Genomic DNA, 15,684 nt, shown 5'->3' on the forward strand with positions numbered 1-15,684 from the left:
TCATGCTTTTGGTGCACCCCAAGTAATTTGGTTAGTTTTGCATCAGAATACTCCATCGATTTTTACATGTAGTCTCTTGGGCTTTCTCCTATTTTCGTTTCTCCAATAGCTCCGTTCGCCATAACTGCCATGTGCTTTGTTGGAGAAGAAGCATTGTTCCAGTTTAGCATCAACACCAAACCCTTCGCAGCTACCAGACCCGAGTCAAGGTGGCCGAAATGTGTTTTCCCTTTTCTGTTATTACTACCAATTCTTACCCTTATACATAATGGTATCCTCGAGTTATTCGGTATGTTTGGTTAGAGGTTGATATTATTTACTATAGTACAACAAATTGCTAAGATCAGATGTTTGATGGTTTGCAATATGTCGCTAAATTAGAATTAGGACAGGGATTTACGGTAGTTGAGAAGGATATTGGTGTGGGGTGACTATAAAGTAGAGTGGGGTGACTACAAAGTACAATAAAAACATATCGGTGAAATATATGAAACTGAGCGGCTCATGAAAAAGGAAAATACAACCCTATTATAGTTTGAAAAGAGATCAATGATCAAGACGTTGTTAATTAAAAGGTGTTTCCTTTCGCATATCTTTGATATTAGTGAGAATATATGTATACAATATATTTAATATTTTTGGTTGAAAAAGAAATTTTAAATTCAGTAGCAACGCACTGGCATTCAACTAGTAAAATAGGCAAATCTGAGTGCTTGTCTGTGTTTGGGTGCGGCTGTCCCCTCGGTTCGATATAAATATTTTTTTCAATAAAACTTAAATAAAATATATAACAATTTACGTAGAGGTGAAAATTGAAAATAAAAATTAAATAAAATAGATGCCTTGGCTAGCTCGACGCCTCCTGCTTGCTCAGCTTGGGAGTTGGACCTCCGGGTTGACAACCGGCGAATTGGGAGATCCACTGATGTGGAAATACATACCTCGGATACAACCGAGTACATTATATGTGGATATATTTATCAGGTGATCTTTAATATTGACACTAAAAATATATTGTTTAATTATTGAAAGCAAATTTACAACTTTACAACATATCCATGTATTCTACATGTACCCCGAGTGGAAACGTGGGATCAATACGGACGCGAATCAGGCGTTGGGCGAATATGCATGTGCATGCGTGCTAATGCAAGACGTGGAGATCAAAGTTGTTTTGGGCGCGTTTGCTAGCCTTCGCGTTCCTTGGCTCGCATCAGTCTGGTATTTTTCAGTTATTTTGGTTGCCTTGGCTCACTCACGTTCTTGCATAGTACGGATCTTAAAGCATTTTTGGGATAGGTCCTTGAGGCGTCCAGTTTGACAGTTTCTCCAGGGACGGGCCCTAGCGAGACGAAAATCAACAACACCATTCGCGCGGACACTCCGCCTCGGCATGGCGGGAGAAGCCGAAATCCCAGCGGCATTGCGCGGCAAAGGTAGGGGTAACCTCCCTCTTCGGTTACCCTCTCTACTAGCTCCCTCCCAAATTTTTTCTTCTCCCAATTTCGCACCGGCGGCGGCGGCTGCGGCGACCCAAATTTGGCAGCGCGCATCTCCCTTCGGTCTCGGGTGCCGGACCAGGGCCGTCGTTTCCAGCCGCGATGGAGCCTGCGCACATATGAGGCGGCTTTCGGTCGTGGCCGTCATCCGCCATGACGGAGGTAAGGGGAAACTAATCTGCTCTACTGTATTGTCAGATTCATGTTGGTAGAACTAGTTGGGTTGTATAAGACCGTTCGTAATGCATAGATTTTGTTTGAGTAGTCCAACCAGCTCCAGCTTGTGCATCACGTCGCAACATTCATCGTTTGCATACAAGTCTGGATCCTGATACTCACTACTAGAAAACAGCTTATCAGTGGCGCACTAGTTTTGGCTATCAGTGGTGCGCCACTGCTAAGAGTTAGCAGTAGCGCACCACTAGTGCGCTATTAGTAAATCAAATCCAATGGTGCACTACTCAGTGTGCCACAGCTAGGATCCTCATAGTGCGCCACAACTACCATCCACATGCGCTACAACTACCTTGAGTAGGAAATCAAAAAAGAAAGAAGTGCATGTGCGCCACCACGAGCATTGATCTCGTGGGCCACTGTTAACTATGCTAGCAAACAAAAAAAAAAGCGGACCAAGTTGTCCTGGTAATCACAATAAATTACACTATTTTTTTGAGGATATAGATTACACTAATTAACTTACTTATACAGTAGTTAAACATAAATTACAGAGAAATTTACAGAAAACACCGTAAAGCCAAAAAAGCAATCAAGTCCTAAAGGGGACGGCGGCGCCGCCCTCGTTGCTGCCACCGCCTGGTGCGCCCGACCCCAGCCAGTCGGGCGTCGCGCCCAGTTAGGCCGTGCGCCCAGCAGCCGTCGCGCTTGATGTCGTGCGCCCAGTTGCCGTCGTAGAGCGCGAGCACGAAGGTGCACCGCGTCGAGATGCAGGGTGGCGGGGTCAGGGTCGGTTGCGTCGTGGAGCAGGGCGTGGCAGGAGGATGATGGCTCGACGGAGTGCTCGTCGTGCAGCGGCTCCCCGCGCGCTCGACCACCCAGACCCCGACATGGCGTGCGACTACCTCGGTCGCACATCGACCTTGCCGTCGTCGTTATCTCCAGGTTCCGTCGGGCGGTCGGGGTCGGCGGCTGCTGTTCCGTGGACCTGGAGATGGAGCAGGGCTGTTGTGCCATCGACCTGGGGATGGAGCAGGGCGTCGGGGTCGGCGGTTGCTGCGCCGTGGAGTGGAGCCTCTACGTCGGGGTCGGCGGCTGCTGCGTCGGGGAGAGGAGAGGAGGAGAGAGAAACTGGATCAGAGAATGTGTGGGGAGAGGAGAGGAGGAGAGGAGAGGAGGAGAGAGAAAGTGGATCGGGGAGGAAGTGGATGGGTGGGGTAGCAGGGGTGAATGCGGTGGTGGGTGGGTGCGGTGCATCTTCTGTTGTGTGGTGCCATGGCATGCGCGTGGTGGGGCTGGGTGGTGGACGGCTGTACTTTGGACGATAGCACAGTGGCGCACTGTGTGGAGTGCGCTATTGCAATTTGCGGTAAGGGGGTGCACCACTAATACTAGTACACCATCGGTAATTTGCTAGTAGTGGAGCACCTCATAGTGGTGCGCCACTGCTAACTAGCAGTGATGCACCAGAATAGGTGTGCGCCATTGACACCATTCTTACGGCTAGGCCTTTTCCTAGTAGTGGCTGCACAAGAGAGCTGTTAGGCATGCTGCTTTTCCTCGTGTCAGTTACGGTCCTATGTTACAACGAGATTAGGAGAGGATTGCCAACTTAAACCACATCTACAACTGCAACGATGTAGAGGCTATCCAGATTCTACGGATGAGAAGAGCCCCTTTCTCTGCACTTGTGAAAACGTTCAGGGCTAGAGGAATGCTGGCTGATAGTATCCACACCTCTGTCGAAGAACAAGTCGCAATATTTTTTCATGTCGTGGGTCATAACCAGAGGTTCAGAGTCATCCATAGCACATTCAGGCGATCCACGGAGACTATCTCTCGGTACTTCCAGCAGGTGTTTTATGCAATTGGGGAGCTCGGAGGTGAAATGATCAAGCCACCATCAACGAACACACCACCCAAGATCCTGTATTTCAGGGTGAGTACAAAATCATGTTCCTTATACCTATCAGATGTGTGCTACTGTCAGAAACATGACAATGTGCTAATTTTTTGACATGATTGCATTGGGATATTGATGGTACTTATGTGACTGGAAAGGTACCGAGATCAATGTATGCAGCATTCCGCGGGAAAAAGCACTACACCAGCCAGAACATGCTAGCAACTGTGGATTTTGTTATGAGGTTCACATACGTGCTTGCTGGGTTTGAGGGTTCAGCTCATGATGCGAGCATCCTGGCCGACAACTTTTCCAGGCCTAATGGGTTGCAAATCCCTGAGGGTAAGTTCTACCTTGGAGATTGATGTCTGCGCACGCTTCTATTCTTGTAGACAGTGTTGGGCATCCAAGTGCAGAGGTTTGTAGAACATCAGCAAGTTTCCCTTAAGTGGATCACCCAAGGTTTATCAAACTCATGGAGGTAGAGGTCAAAGATATCCCTCTCAAGCAACCCTACAATTACGATACAAGAAGTCTCTTATGTCCCCAACACACCCAATACACTTGTCAAGTGTATAGATGCACTAGTTCGGCGAAGAGATATTGAAATACAAGTATATGAATGATTGTAAGTGGTAATTATAATCTGAAATAAAATGGCAGCAAACAAACATGTAGCAGAACTGGTTGTAAACGGTGTTTCAATGCTTGGAAACAAGACCTAGGGATCATACTTTCACTAGTGGACACTCTCATCAATGATATCATAACTGAATACATAAATATTATCTCTTCTGAAATATAATTTTTCTGAAATACAAAACAACAGAAAATAGAGAACTGACATTGTGGCATCTTGTCAATAGGTTAGTTCCAGAAAATTCATAAAAGTGCAATGAAGTGTAAACAAAACAGATATAAATTGGTGTAAAACAAGCATTGAACATAAAAAATTGTAGATGCGTTTGCAACGTATCAGCATCCCCAACCCTAAGCTTAACTCCTGCTCCTCCTCGAGTAGGTAATTGATAAAAAAAATTGAGGTGACATGAAGCCAACACAATCTCGATCAAATTATTGTAAAAACATTGCGAGCTAGGATCAAAGTATTCTAAACATAGGCATGATAGATATAATTATGACAATAGAACTTAGGAACTATGTTGCAACATGAGAAGTAACTCAAACAATAGATCATGAATAATAGTGCACTGAAAGCAACTGTTTGTTTTTTTAGCATAGAGAAAACATAGCAAGGTGGTATTCAGCTTGTCCTTTATGGAATAGTAAAACATCAATGCCATGACACCTTTAGAGTTCAAAGGGTGACTAGATACAAATAGTTTGAGAACAAGCAATAACATAATCATGAAAATCAATAATAAATTTTGGGACTATGCACATTATACTCAGAATGACAACTATGCTCTCTTAATTGGTGCATAAAGGTAGAAGATGAAGACTCGACATAAAAGTAAAAAAGGCCCTGCGCAGAGGGAAGCAAGATTACTCATGTGCTAGAGCTTTTTATTTTGAATACAATAGAGATGTTGAAAATATATTTTGAGAGGTATGTATGTCTATGTCAACGAATGGCATCAAATGATCTATCATCTTTTCATGTTTAATGGCTTCAATAGCGGCTCCCATAGAGAGAACAATAAATTTCCTCTTCTGCTTTATTTAAACAAGCTAGTTCATGATTTCTCAAGTACATGGTGTTAGGAGATTTAGATTATTGGTTCAATTTGTATTTAGTGGTCTGGGCACCCACGCCTGCTCTTTTGCAATATTAAGGACTGACACATTATGCATGCTAGTCAAGGTGTGAAGCCAACATAAACATGAAAGAGATGATAAAGCATTCAACACTTCCTCATGAGCTAAAACAGGAACACAAAACAAGTAATATTTTTTGAAGGTTTAAAGGTAGCACACAAGAAATTCACTTTGGAGTACGGTGAAATACCACATACAGGTAGGTATGGTGGACACAATTGGAAAACTTTGGTTTTTGAAAGTTGGATGCACGAGTAGAGCTCATACTCAGTACAGGTGAAGGCTAGCAAAAGACTGTGAGCGACCAACTAAGAGAGCAATAATAGTCATAATCATGCATAGCGACAAAACATTATTAATCAAAGCATAAAGTGATATTACAAGTCAAAAACTAAATGATCATAGAGGCTTTAGGTGACTGGTTTTTAGTCATAACATGATGTAAGCATGTGCCAAGTCAACCCAATAAAGCATCAAAGGAGAATACCACAATATTATGCTTTTATGATGGAAACAACACTTGATTCTTTCAATGACATATTAAACACTCTCAGCTATTTGAGACAAGTCATGCTACAGCAATAATTACTAAGAATATAATTAAAATAACATCCAACATGACATGCTAAAGTCTAAGCCATAGTCTAAACAAGCTTCCTTTTGCACCACTATAAACATGAAACATTTTACTCGTCTCCAACACCAATCAATTTATTTGAAACACCTCTCATAGAAAATAATCAATAAAGACCAGAGATATAATAATACCTAACTAAATAAAATTAACAAACTCTAAACAAAATACGAGTGGAAAACCAGAGCTAAACGCAGTACTAGCAAAACAAAACATTCGGAGAATAATAGGAGTGAAAACTAGAGTGTTCTATGCAATTAAAATAGAGTGTGTCATTCTCCAAAATAAATATGCTAGGATCCAACCATATGCTACAGCAAATAAAATAAAAGAAAACTAAAAACAAAAATAAAGACACTCCAAGAACAACACATAGCATATGAAGCAATAAAAATATAGCGTCTTGAAAGATGACATGATATTTTGTTGATGAAGAAGGGGATGCCCAAGGCATCCCCAAGTTTTGACGCTTGTACCTCTTGGATATTTATAGGGGTGACATGGGCATCCTCAATATTGAGCTTTTGTCCATACTTCATTTTATCATATCATTCTTCTCTCCCTACACTTGAAAATTTCCTTCATATAAAACTTCACACAATTTTCATTAACAAAATTAGTGCAATCAAAATAATAAATTCACTTTGGTTCAGTTTCAACACAAGTCAAATATCCATTAGAACATTTGCTACTGTAGCAACTTCTTTTAAAAGTTCTTTCTCTCAAAAGAACTCAAAAAGAAAAAGATTAAGAAGCAAATGCAAATAGTGGTAGAAATCTATCAAAACAAAACAACATGTAAAGATCGATTTTTTCGAAATTCCTCCGTTGCTCAAATCGAAACGTGCAAAACTAATTAAAGTTAGATAATAACCCGAGACATATGCTTAAATATTGTCAGATCAATCCAACGTTCTGGCTGGAAATATGATTTTTTTTGTGATAGCACAAAATCTGTTTCAGGACAGCAACTTCCCTAAATCTTACGTTCTTTCTATTAGAGGCTATTCTTGGCACAAAAAAGAAATAAAAATGATAAGGAGATTTTAGTACATAGGTAACAAATTTCAAGACTCAACAAAAAGAAATTACATAAATAGATCATGGGTTATCTTCCAAGAGTGCTTTTCTTTACCGTCTTTCAGCTAGACACAGTAGTTTGAGATGCTCATATAAGAACATGAATTGAAGTAAAATAGAGCCTAAAGAAGAAAATATAAAACAAACTTAAGTCTAACCCACTTCCTATGCATAGAAACCTTGTACACAAACAAATCCACAAAGAACAAAGTGAAAAGCATAGGAAGATAAAACAAGAGTAACTTCAAAACTTTCATCATATAGAGAGGTGTTTTACTACCATGAAAATTTCTACAACCATATTTTTCTCTCTCATAATAATTTTCAGTAGCATCATGAATAAACTCAACAATATAACTATCACATAAAACATTCTTACCATGAGCCACATGCATAAAATAATTATTACTCCCCACATAAGCATAATCATTCTTATTAATTGAAGTTGGAGTAAATTCAACAAAATAACTATCATTGTTATTCTCATCACCATAATCATCAAATATAGGAGGCATATTGTAATCATAATTAATTTTCTCCTCAATAGTAGGTGGACTGAAAATAATATAATCATCATTGTAATTATCATATATTGGAGGCATAGTATCATCATAGCAAATTTCCTCCTATAAAGCAGGGGAACTGAAAAGATCATTTTCATAAAAACTAGCTTCCCCAAGCTTAGACTTTTCCATAGCATTAGCAATAACGATGTTCAAAGAATTTATACTAATAACATTGCTATTAGCATGTAAATAAAGTTTCATAGGTTTTTTATTTTTCTCTTCAAACACCTCATGTCCTAACTCAAGATAAATACTATAAAGCTCTCTAATTTTTGTTGATGTTTTCCATTAAGCCTAACTAGTGAAAATAAAAACAAGAAACAAAAATATATAATTGCAGAATCTAAAGGAAATGACTTCAAGCACTCACCAGCAACTAGATAGCTTAGTAGCTAGAGGAGGTGAGAACCTTTTACCTTACCTCCCCGGCAACGGTGCCAGAAAAAGCTTGATGTCTACGCACACTTCTATTCTTGTAGACAATGTTGGGTCTCCAAGTGCAAAGGTTTGTAGAATAGCAGCAAGTTTTCCTTAAGTGAATCACCCAAGGTTTATCGAACTCAGGGAGGTAGAGGTCAAAGATATCTCTCTCAAACAACCCTGCAATTACGATACAAGAAGCCTCTTGTGTCCCCAACACACCCAATACACTTGTCAGGTGTATAGGTGCACTAGTTCGGTGAAGAGATAGTGAAATACAAGTAATATGGATGATTGTAAGTGGTAATTGCAATCTGAAATAAAAATGGCAGCAAACAAACATGTAGCATAACTGGTTGTAAATGGTGTTTCAATGCTTGGAAACAAGGCCTAGGGATCATACTTTCACTAGTGGACACTCTCAACAATTATATCATAATTGAATACATAAAATATTATCTCTTCACTATGCTACTCTGAACCACTCTCCGGTTGGATAACAAACACAAATTCACCACGTAGAGGGCTACATAAGCACTCCTTAAAGTTCGCGTTCCCAATCTATGGACGCCCCTGTGGTGACCCGGCATACCACTGCATGGTGTAGTATGCAAGTCTGATATAACACCAATGAAACACCGTTCCACTCGTATTATATCGCTCAGAGTGGTACAACAGAAACATATGCGGGTCCAAGGCAGGTCTATAGAATTACAACACAGACTCTTTACAAAAGATCCACATAGCCTCCTACTTTACAATGAGGTAAAACTGCAAATAAACTCCAGAAGAACGACTCGTGATCTAATCTTATCACAGACTCTATTTGTAGAGTATTTAAATAGCTATAAAGGCTATGAATAGATTCTAGCTAAATAGGAGCTCGGTTTAGGAAACTAGTTCCTTTCTACTGCTTAATCTAGGTTTTCTCCATGGTGGATGTGGTATATGACTCTTCCGACAGGTTCCTGTCCCTTGAAGTAGTTGTTGACTCCTCGGTCTTCGAGTTGTACTGTAAATCCTCCTTCGATGCCTCCATATCTAAGCAGGGGATTTAAGAGTGGTATGAGTAACAAGTTCATTATAGGAAAGAGGTGTTTAATGCACTAGCTACAACATTAGACCAGAAAGTCTAATACCAATGCAGATTTTCATAACCATTTCTTCAAAAGGTTGCTTTTATTCAGAAGAACTATGTCCGTCAGCCTTCACCGGTTTACTAGAACTTCATGGAGTTCCTTTCCGGTGGCGTTCGCAGTTCCATATCCCGGAACAGGGAGTGACAGGTCACGATTCATTACACTCTGCAGAGGTGTGTTGCTTTACCCATAAGAGATCTTAACCTTGGTGCCAACCGGGCAATTTCCCCGTCCATATTTCCTTTGGTGTGAGGCCCGGTATAAGGTCTTAGCCAATCATATTCCTCCGCTACCTCGCACACCCACCCTTTGTTGCAAATCCGACCTTGGGTCCTCGCCGGGCTATATCACTTGGATATCTTCCGACCTCGACAACTACCAGGTCGCAACCATGGTCCTTCGCCGGCCAATGCAACCCATCATAGACCGCATTATGGTGGGGAATTAGAAGGGGATCCCCACCCTCCGGTTGTTCTCGCAAGACACAACTGTTACGGTAAGCGCATTCGTTGATGTACGAGAGGTGAAAATACAATTGACTACTCCGTCCCACTCCAGATCTTATGTTAACATGGGTATTACGGCACAAGAATCACTGGACGACATTTGTTGTTTAATCCTAGATGGATATAAACCCTTGCAATGGAACCTCCACCATATCAACACATACCATGGTTCCATTGCCCACCACATAGTCATATTCATAGCTATGAAAATAGTACTTTTTCTTTTTATGCAAGAGTGATAAGTATAGTACTTTGCAAGTAATTTGGTAAAAATACTCAAATGACATGAGCAAGCGATGAACTTGCCTTTCTTGACTGCAAGATTATGTAGGCAAGGTCTTCGATACGCAATAACTCCAAATTCTGAAATAGCATCATCGTCCGGTAAAGACGATGTTTAAAAGATTGGCAAGGATGCAACAATGCATAAGTATGAGATGCAATCGCTCTAAGTGTGACCTAACCCCGATGATTTAGGATTAGTGAGTTGATATTATTGGTTTAGAGTGTGTTGCACTTTTAGAGTGATTCCACAAACAAGGTTCTTATCAGGGTTTTGTTGCCTTAGAATCATAAACAAGTGGTATATTAAAGCATAGTAATCAATGTAGAGCACAAGGAAAAGTGGTTGGCATAATGTTAATATGTAAAGAACAATTGTTGGTTTAGGTACTATATGATATGGTTAATGCTTACTTATCATATACTTCAAAAGAATAACTTTTGAAGAACATGTTCTTTAATAAAGAACAAGTATGATAATTAGGTTTGTGGGTTTCTATGGTTTACTATGATTCCAATTTTTTTTTTGCACAAAGAAGGGGTCTGGAAGACCCCAGAGAGCTGCATTATATTAAACGTGGCAGGTACAATTTACAGGATAGTCCCTTAAGCATCACTCGCACTAAGAACCAACTATTTGAAGAAAGGGCCTCCAAAGTTACAAAAAGCACCTTGGGAAGAAAGATAAGAAAGCAATCAAGTCCCTTGGCACCTCCGCCACAGATCGCCGGTGACCTCCAGGCGTCGCCGTCGAGGTCTGAGGGCAGTGCGCTCGAGGGCCCTGCTCCGACGATGAACCGAAGTCGCCGGCCACCACAACACTACCGGGGACGTACCACTTGGGGGCGTTGCAGCGTCGAGCACTGACAACTGGATTCAGATGATGCCTCCGCATTGGAGGTAGAAGACGGGTCGCCCTTTCGGCCAAAAATCATGACGCCAAAACTGAGCGTCATGTGTTCCGCTTGAATGGAAATCGCAGCTCCAAAGTACCTCGTAGGCAACCAACCTGTAGTCACCCTGCCGATGCAAAAGCAAGAACACAGCTTCATCTCCTTCCCACGCATCAACGGCTGGCCAAAGGAGAATCCCCTATGCTGCTTTAGCCTCATAAGATGACCACCAAAATCACTTGCAGAATCCAGGGAAGAGCTCCCCAGATCTGCAGGCTCATCGAGCTTATTGAGCAGATACTTGGCCTTCCAGATCCCCAGGACTGGATCCTGCCATCGGAGCACCAAGATGAGGTAGAGGAAGACCAAGAAGCCACCGCCATCGCTCGGGGACGACGGAGCTCGACCTACAGGCATGACGCCAGACGCCACGGAGGGACACTAAACTAGGAACCCTACTCTACAGCTGTACAGGGGAGGGTCCCTCACCCTACCTCAACGCCGGCAGCCGCGGAGAAGAGAGGGAAGGGGCCTGACGGCCCGGATCTTAGGTGTGGAGAAAACTAAAAGGGGAGAAGAGGAGAGCCGGGTAAGATTGTGGTCGAATCCCACTATGATTCCAATTGGTTTGTGGAGTAAGTATTAGATGGATCACAACAATGTTGGATTCATCAACACCTAGGGCTTGTAAGGTTGAGTTAAGCCATAGCATCTTAAGCAATTAATTATAAATGGTGGCTATCAAAGTTGATTCATCCAGCTGGTGATAGCTAGCTAGGGTTTATGGTTTCTATTAGGCAGGATTGATGATGATTCCTTATTTACTTCAAAAGAATTAATTTTGAAGAACATACTTCTTAAGTAATAGGAAGTATATCAATTAGGGTTGAGGTGGTTTAGGTTTTGCTATTGGATTCACTAAATAACGAATGGTGGTTTCCTAAATAGGATGATTAATAATTATCTAACACTAATAGGGTTTAGTGTGTAAGGAATAGGATATACAATACTGGCATGATTGCTATCAGGGTTCATCACAATTGTGTGATGCTAAGCATGGATAGGTAAGGTTGATGTCTCTGAGGATTGGAACTAGGGTTTATATTTGGTTACCCCATTTGATCATCTAAGTTAGATGAAGATGAACACATGGAATACCCATCTTATTAGTGATAGGTCTTCTATATTTTATGTGGACATGATAAGTATCTAGGTTCTATATGTTTCTATGATTTAAAATAAAGTAGGATGATCACATGGTATAACCTAAGGTTTAGGTTTAGGACAATTTAGGGTTCATATGGATTAATGGAGCTAGGGTTCCTAATGGCATTAGGGTTTTAGAATCCCACATAAAATTATGAACTACTATTTTATGTATAATGGAACTAGGGTTTTCTAATCTACCATTTAGTTCTTAAGGTAATAACTTCATGATAAGGTTGAAGTTATTAATCACTTTAAAATAAACAAAAGATTGGATTTGGCATTTTACTATTTTTAAAGAATTAATAATTAATGTGATTATTATTTAGGGTTTTAAATCCTTCAAATAAGGATTAAACAAAATAACAAATAAAGAAAATTATTTTTAATGTTTTCTTTATTTATTTACTGGTTTTTATTTAATTTGGAAAGTTTTCCTAATTATTGAGTTTTTAATTCAATTTAAGAATAAAAGAAAAGGCTTAATTAATAATGATTGAACAATTAAATTTTTATTAAAAATAAATTTTCATATTATATTTTTATTGGATAAAGTTTACTTTTATAAGAATTTTGATATCTCATTTATATTTTTCCGAGTTAAAATGAATTTCCTATATTCTTGCAAAGTTTCAGTAATTTCTAGAATTTGAATTTAAACAGAAATATGACTTGTACACCGGTTCAATCCTAACCACAGACAATGACAGATGGGGCCCGAATCCATGTTAGCGGCCACATGGACAAGGACCAAGTCAAACTGGTGGTGGGGTCTGCCAGACACGTCACCATGCGCGGTCAATCACCGTCGGTGGTCAACACACGACGGCGACGCGATTTTTGGCCTATTCGGATGCGTGACTATCATTTTTCGGACCGCCTCTCCACGCTGAGTCCGATGGTGGTGTTGGTTACTCGAATATACCACCGGAGCATCACCGTCGAATGCGTCTGTGATGTCTACACACGCTTCTATTCCTGTAGACAGTGTTGGGCCTCCAAGAGCAGAGGTTTGTAGAACAGTAGCAAGTTTCCCTTAAGTGAATCACCCAAGGTTTATCGAACTCAGGGAGGTAGAGGTCAAAGATATCCCTCTCAAGCAACCCTGCAATTATGATACAAGAAGTCTCTTGTGTCCCCAACACACCTAATACACTTGTCAGATGTATAGGTGCACTAGTTCGGCGAAGAGATAGTGAAATACAAGTAATATGGATGATTTAAGTAGTAATTGCAATCTGAAATAAAAATGGCAGGAAGAAAACATGTAGCAGAACATTAAATAAACGGTGTTTCAATGCTTAGAAACAAGGCCTAGGGATCATACTTTCACTAGTGGACACTCTCAACATTGTAATCATAATATAAATATAAGCACTTCATCATACTACTCTCTTATTGGATAGAGAACTCAAATTCATTGGGCAAGTGTGCAAAAGCACACCTCAAAGGCGTATTCCCAAGTACTAATAAACACCCCACACCATCACCGTGAGCATTCATAGGAGGTACTAACACACCACAATTCATAAGGGAGTTACACACGGTGCACACACTGTCACCATTACACCGAGGTCACAGTAACCCCAAAGTTCACATAATTAAGCACTTGAATAGCATATGACATCTAGATTACAAAGCTCATCATATGGATCTCAATCATGTAAGGCAGCTCATGAGATCATTGTATTGAAGTACATGGGAGAGAGAGATGAACCACATAGCTACCGGTAGAGCCCTCGGCCCCGGGGGATAACTACTCCCTCCTCATCATAGGAGACAGCAGCGGTGATGAAGATGGCGGTGGTGTCGATGGAGATGCCTTCCGGGGGCACTTCCCCGTCCCGACGGCATGCTGGAACAGAGACTTCCGTCCCCCGAATCTTGGCTCCGCGATGGCGGCGGCTCTGGAACTTTTCTCGTATCGTGGCTTATTCCTTTAGGGTTTTCGCGACGCACTACAAGAAAAGTTGCCATGGCCGACGAAGTTGAAGTTGCGCCGTGGTTGCTGGTGTACCATGTCCGACGATTTTGGGTCCCTCCGTGGTGCATGTCAAAACTTTTTTTTTCTCGTTTTTGAGGCCACCTAGCCCGACGAAAGCGGCCAAAACGTCGCATATGGTGGCCCGGGACGTGGTGCATCTCGAAATCTCGGGTTCGCCGGCCGAGTCAACGCAAATCCGCACCGCCGAGGGATGTAGGGCCCAGATGGCAGCCTCTCTGGCATTGTTTTTTTTCTAGATCGCGCCATCTCGTTCAACGTTCTCCGATCGAGCCGTTTACGATGCAGGATCATGGGTCCCGCATGTCATCCTCTATGAACCAAAATTCTTTCTATTCTTGGATTTTTTTGACCCCCTGATTTCTGGCTACTTCCTTTTTCTTTTGATCCCTTGCCGCCTTGGAAACGTTGAGACCGCTGCTGCTAAATGGGACCCGCATGTCATCCTCTATGTGCAATCAACTTTCTTTTCTTGGAGTTTTTTTTGGCACCTCAAATTTGGTCACTTGCCTTTTTCTTTCGATCCCCTGCCGCCTCTCAAACGGTGATACCGCTGTTGCTAACTGGGACCCGCATGTCATCCTCTATGTACTATAAAACTTTCTTTTCTTGAATTATTTTTGGCACCTCATATTTGGTCACTTACCTTTTTCTTTCGATCCCCTGCCGCCTCTCAAACGGTGATACCGCTGCTGCTAAATGGGACCCGCATGTCATCCTCTATGTACTATAAAACTTTCTTTTCTTGAATTATTTTTGGCTCCTCATATTTTTTCACTTGCCATTTTCTTTCGATCCCCTGCCGCCTCTCAAACGGTGATACCGCTGCTGCTAAATGGGACCCGCATGTCATCCTCTATGTACTATAAAACTTTCTTTTCTTGAATTATTTTTGGCTCCTGATATTTTTTCACTTGCCTTTTTCTTTCGATCTCATGCCACGTTTGAAACGTTGAGGAACCTGCAGGCTCATGGGACCCGCATGTCATCCTCTATGTACTATAAAAGTTCATTTTCTTGGTTTTTTTCACCCTCTGATTTTTGGCAATTTCTTTTTTCTTTTGATCCCCTGCCGCCTCTCAAACGGTGATACCGCTGCTGCTAAATGGGACCCGCATGTCATCCACTATGTACTATAAAACTTTCTTTTCTTGAATTATTTTTGGCTCCTCATATTTGGTCACTTGCCTTTTTCTTTCGATCTCATACCACGTTTGAAACGTTGAGGAACCTGCTGGCTCATGGGACCCGCATGTCATCTTCTATGTGCTATAAAAGTTTATTTTCTTTATTTTTTTTTCACCCTCTGATTTTTGGCTATTTCCTTTTTCTTTTGATCCCATGCCGCCTTGGAAACGTTGGGTAAGCTGCTGACTCATGGGACCCGCATGTCATCCTCTATGTACAATCAACTTTCTTTTTCTTTTGATCTCAAGCCGCATTTAAAACGTTGAGACCGCTGCTGATAAATGGGACCCGCATGTCATCCTCTACGTACAATAAAGTTTCTTTTCTTGGATTATCTTTGGCTCCTGATATTTTGTCACTTGCCTTTTTCTTTCGATCTCATGCCGCCTTTGAAACGTTGAGTAAGCTGCTGG

General features: G+C 41.4%; 1 protein-coding gene across 1 annotated transcript; it reads left to right on the top strand.

Moving 5' to 3' along the window:
* The first annotated feature begins 3,336 nt into the window (after positions 1 to 3,336).
* LOC139835624 (uncharacterized) lies at positions 3,337 to 3,941 on the top strand. Its single transcript, XM_071825485.1, has 2 exons — positions 3,337 to 3,612; positions 3,735 to 3,941. The coding sequence occupies exons 1-2, from the start codon at positions 3,337 to 3,339 to the stop codon at positions 3,939 to 3,941; spliced, it is 483 nt and encodes a 160-aa protein (XP_071681586.1).
* The last annotated feature ends 11,743 nt before the right edge of the window (positions 3,942 to 15,684 follow it).

The sequence above is a fragment of the Lolium perenne genome, chromosome 2, assembly GCF_019359855.2.
Source record: "Lolium perenne isolate Kyuss_39 chromosome 2, Kyuss_2.0, whole genome shotgun sequence".
In the NCBI taxonomy this organism is placed as follows: Eukaryota; Viridiplantae; Streptophyta; class Magnoliopsida; order Poales; family Poaceae; genus Lolium; species Lolium perenne.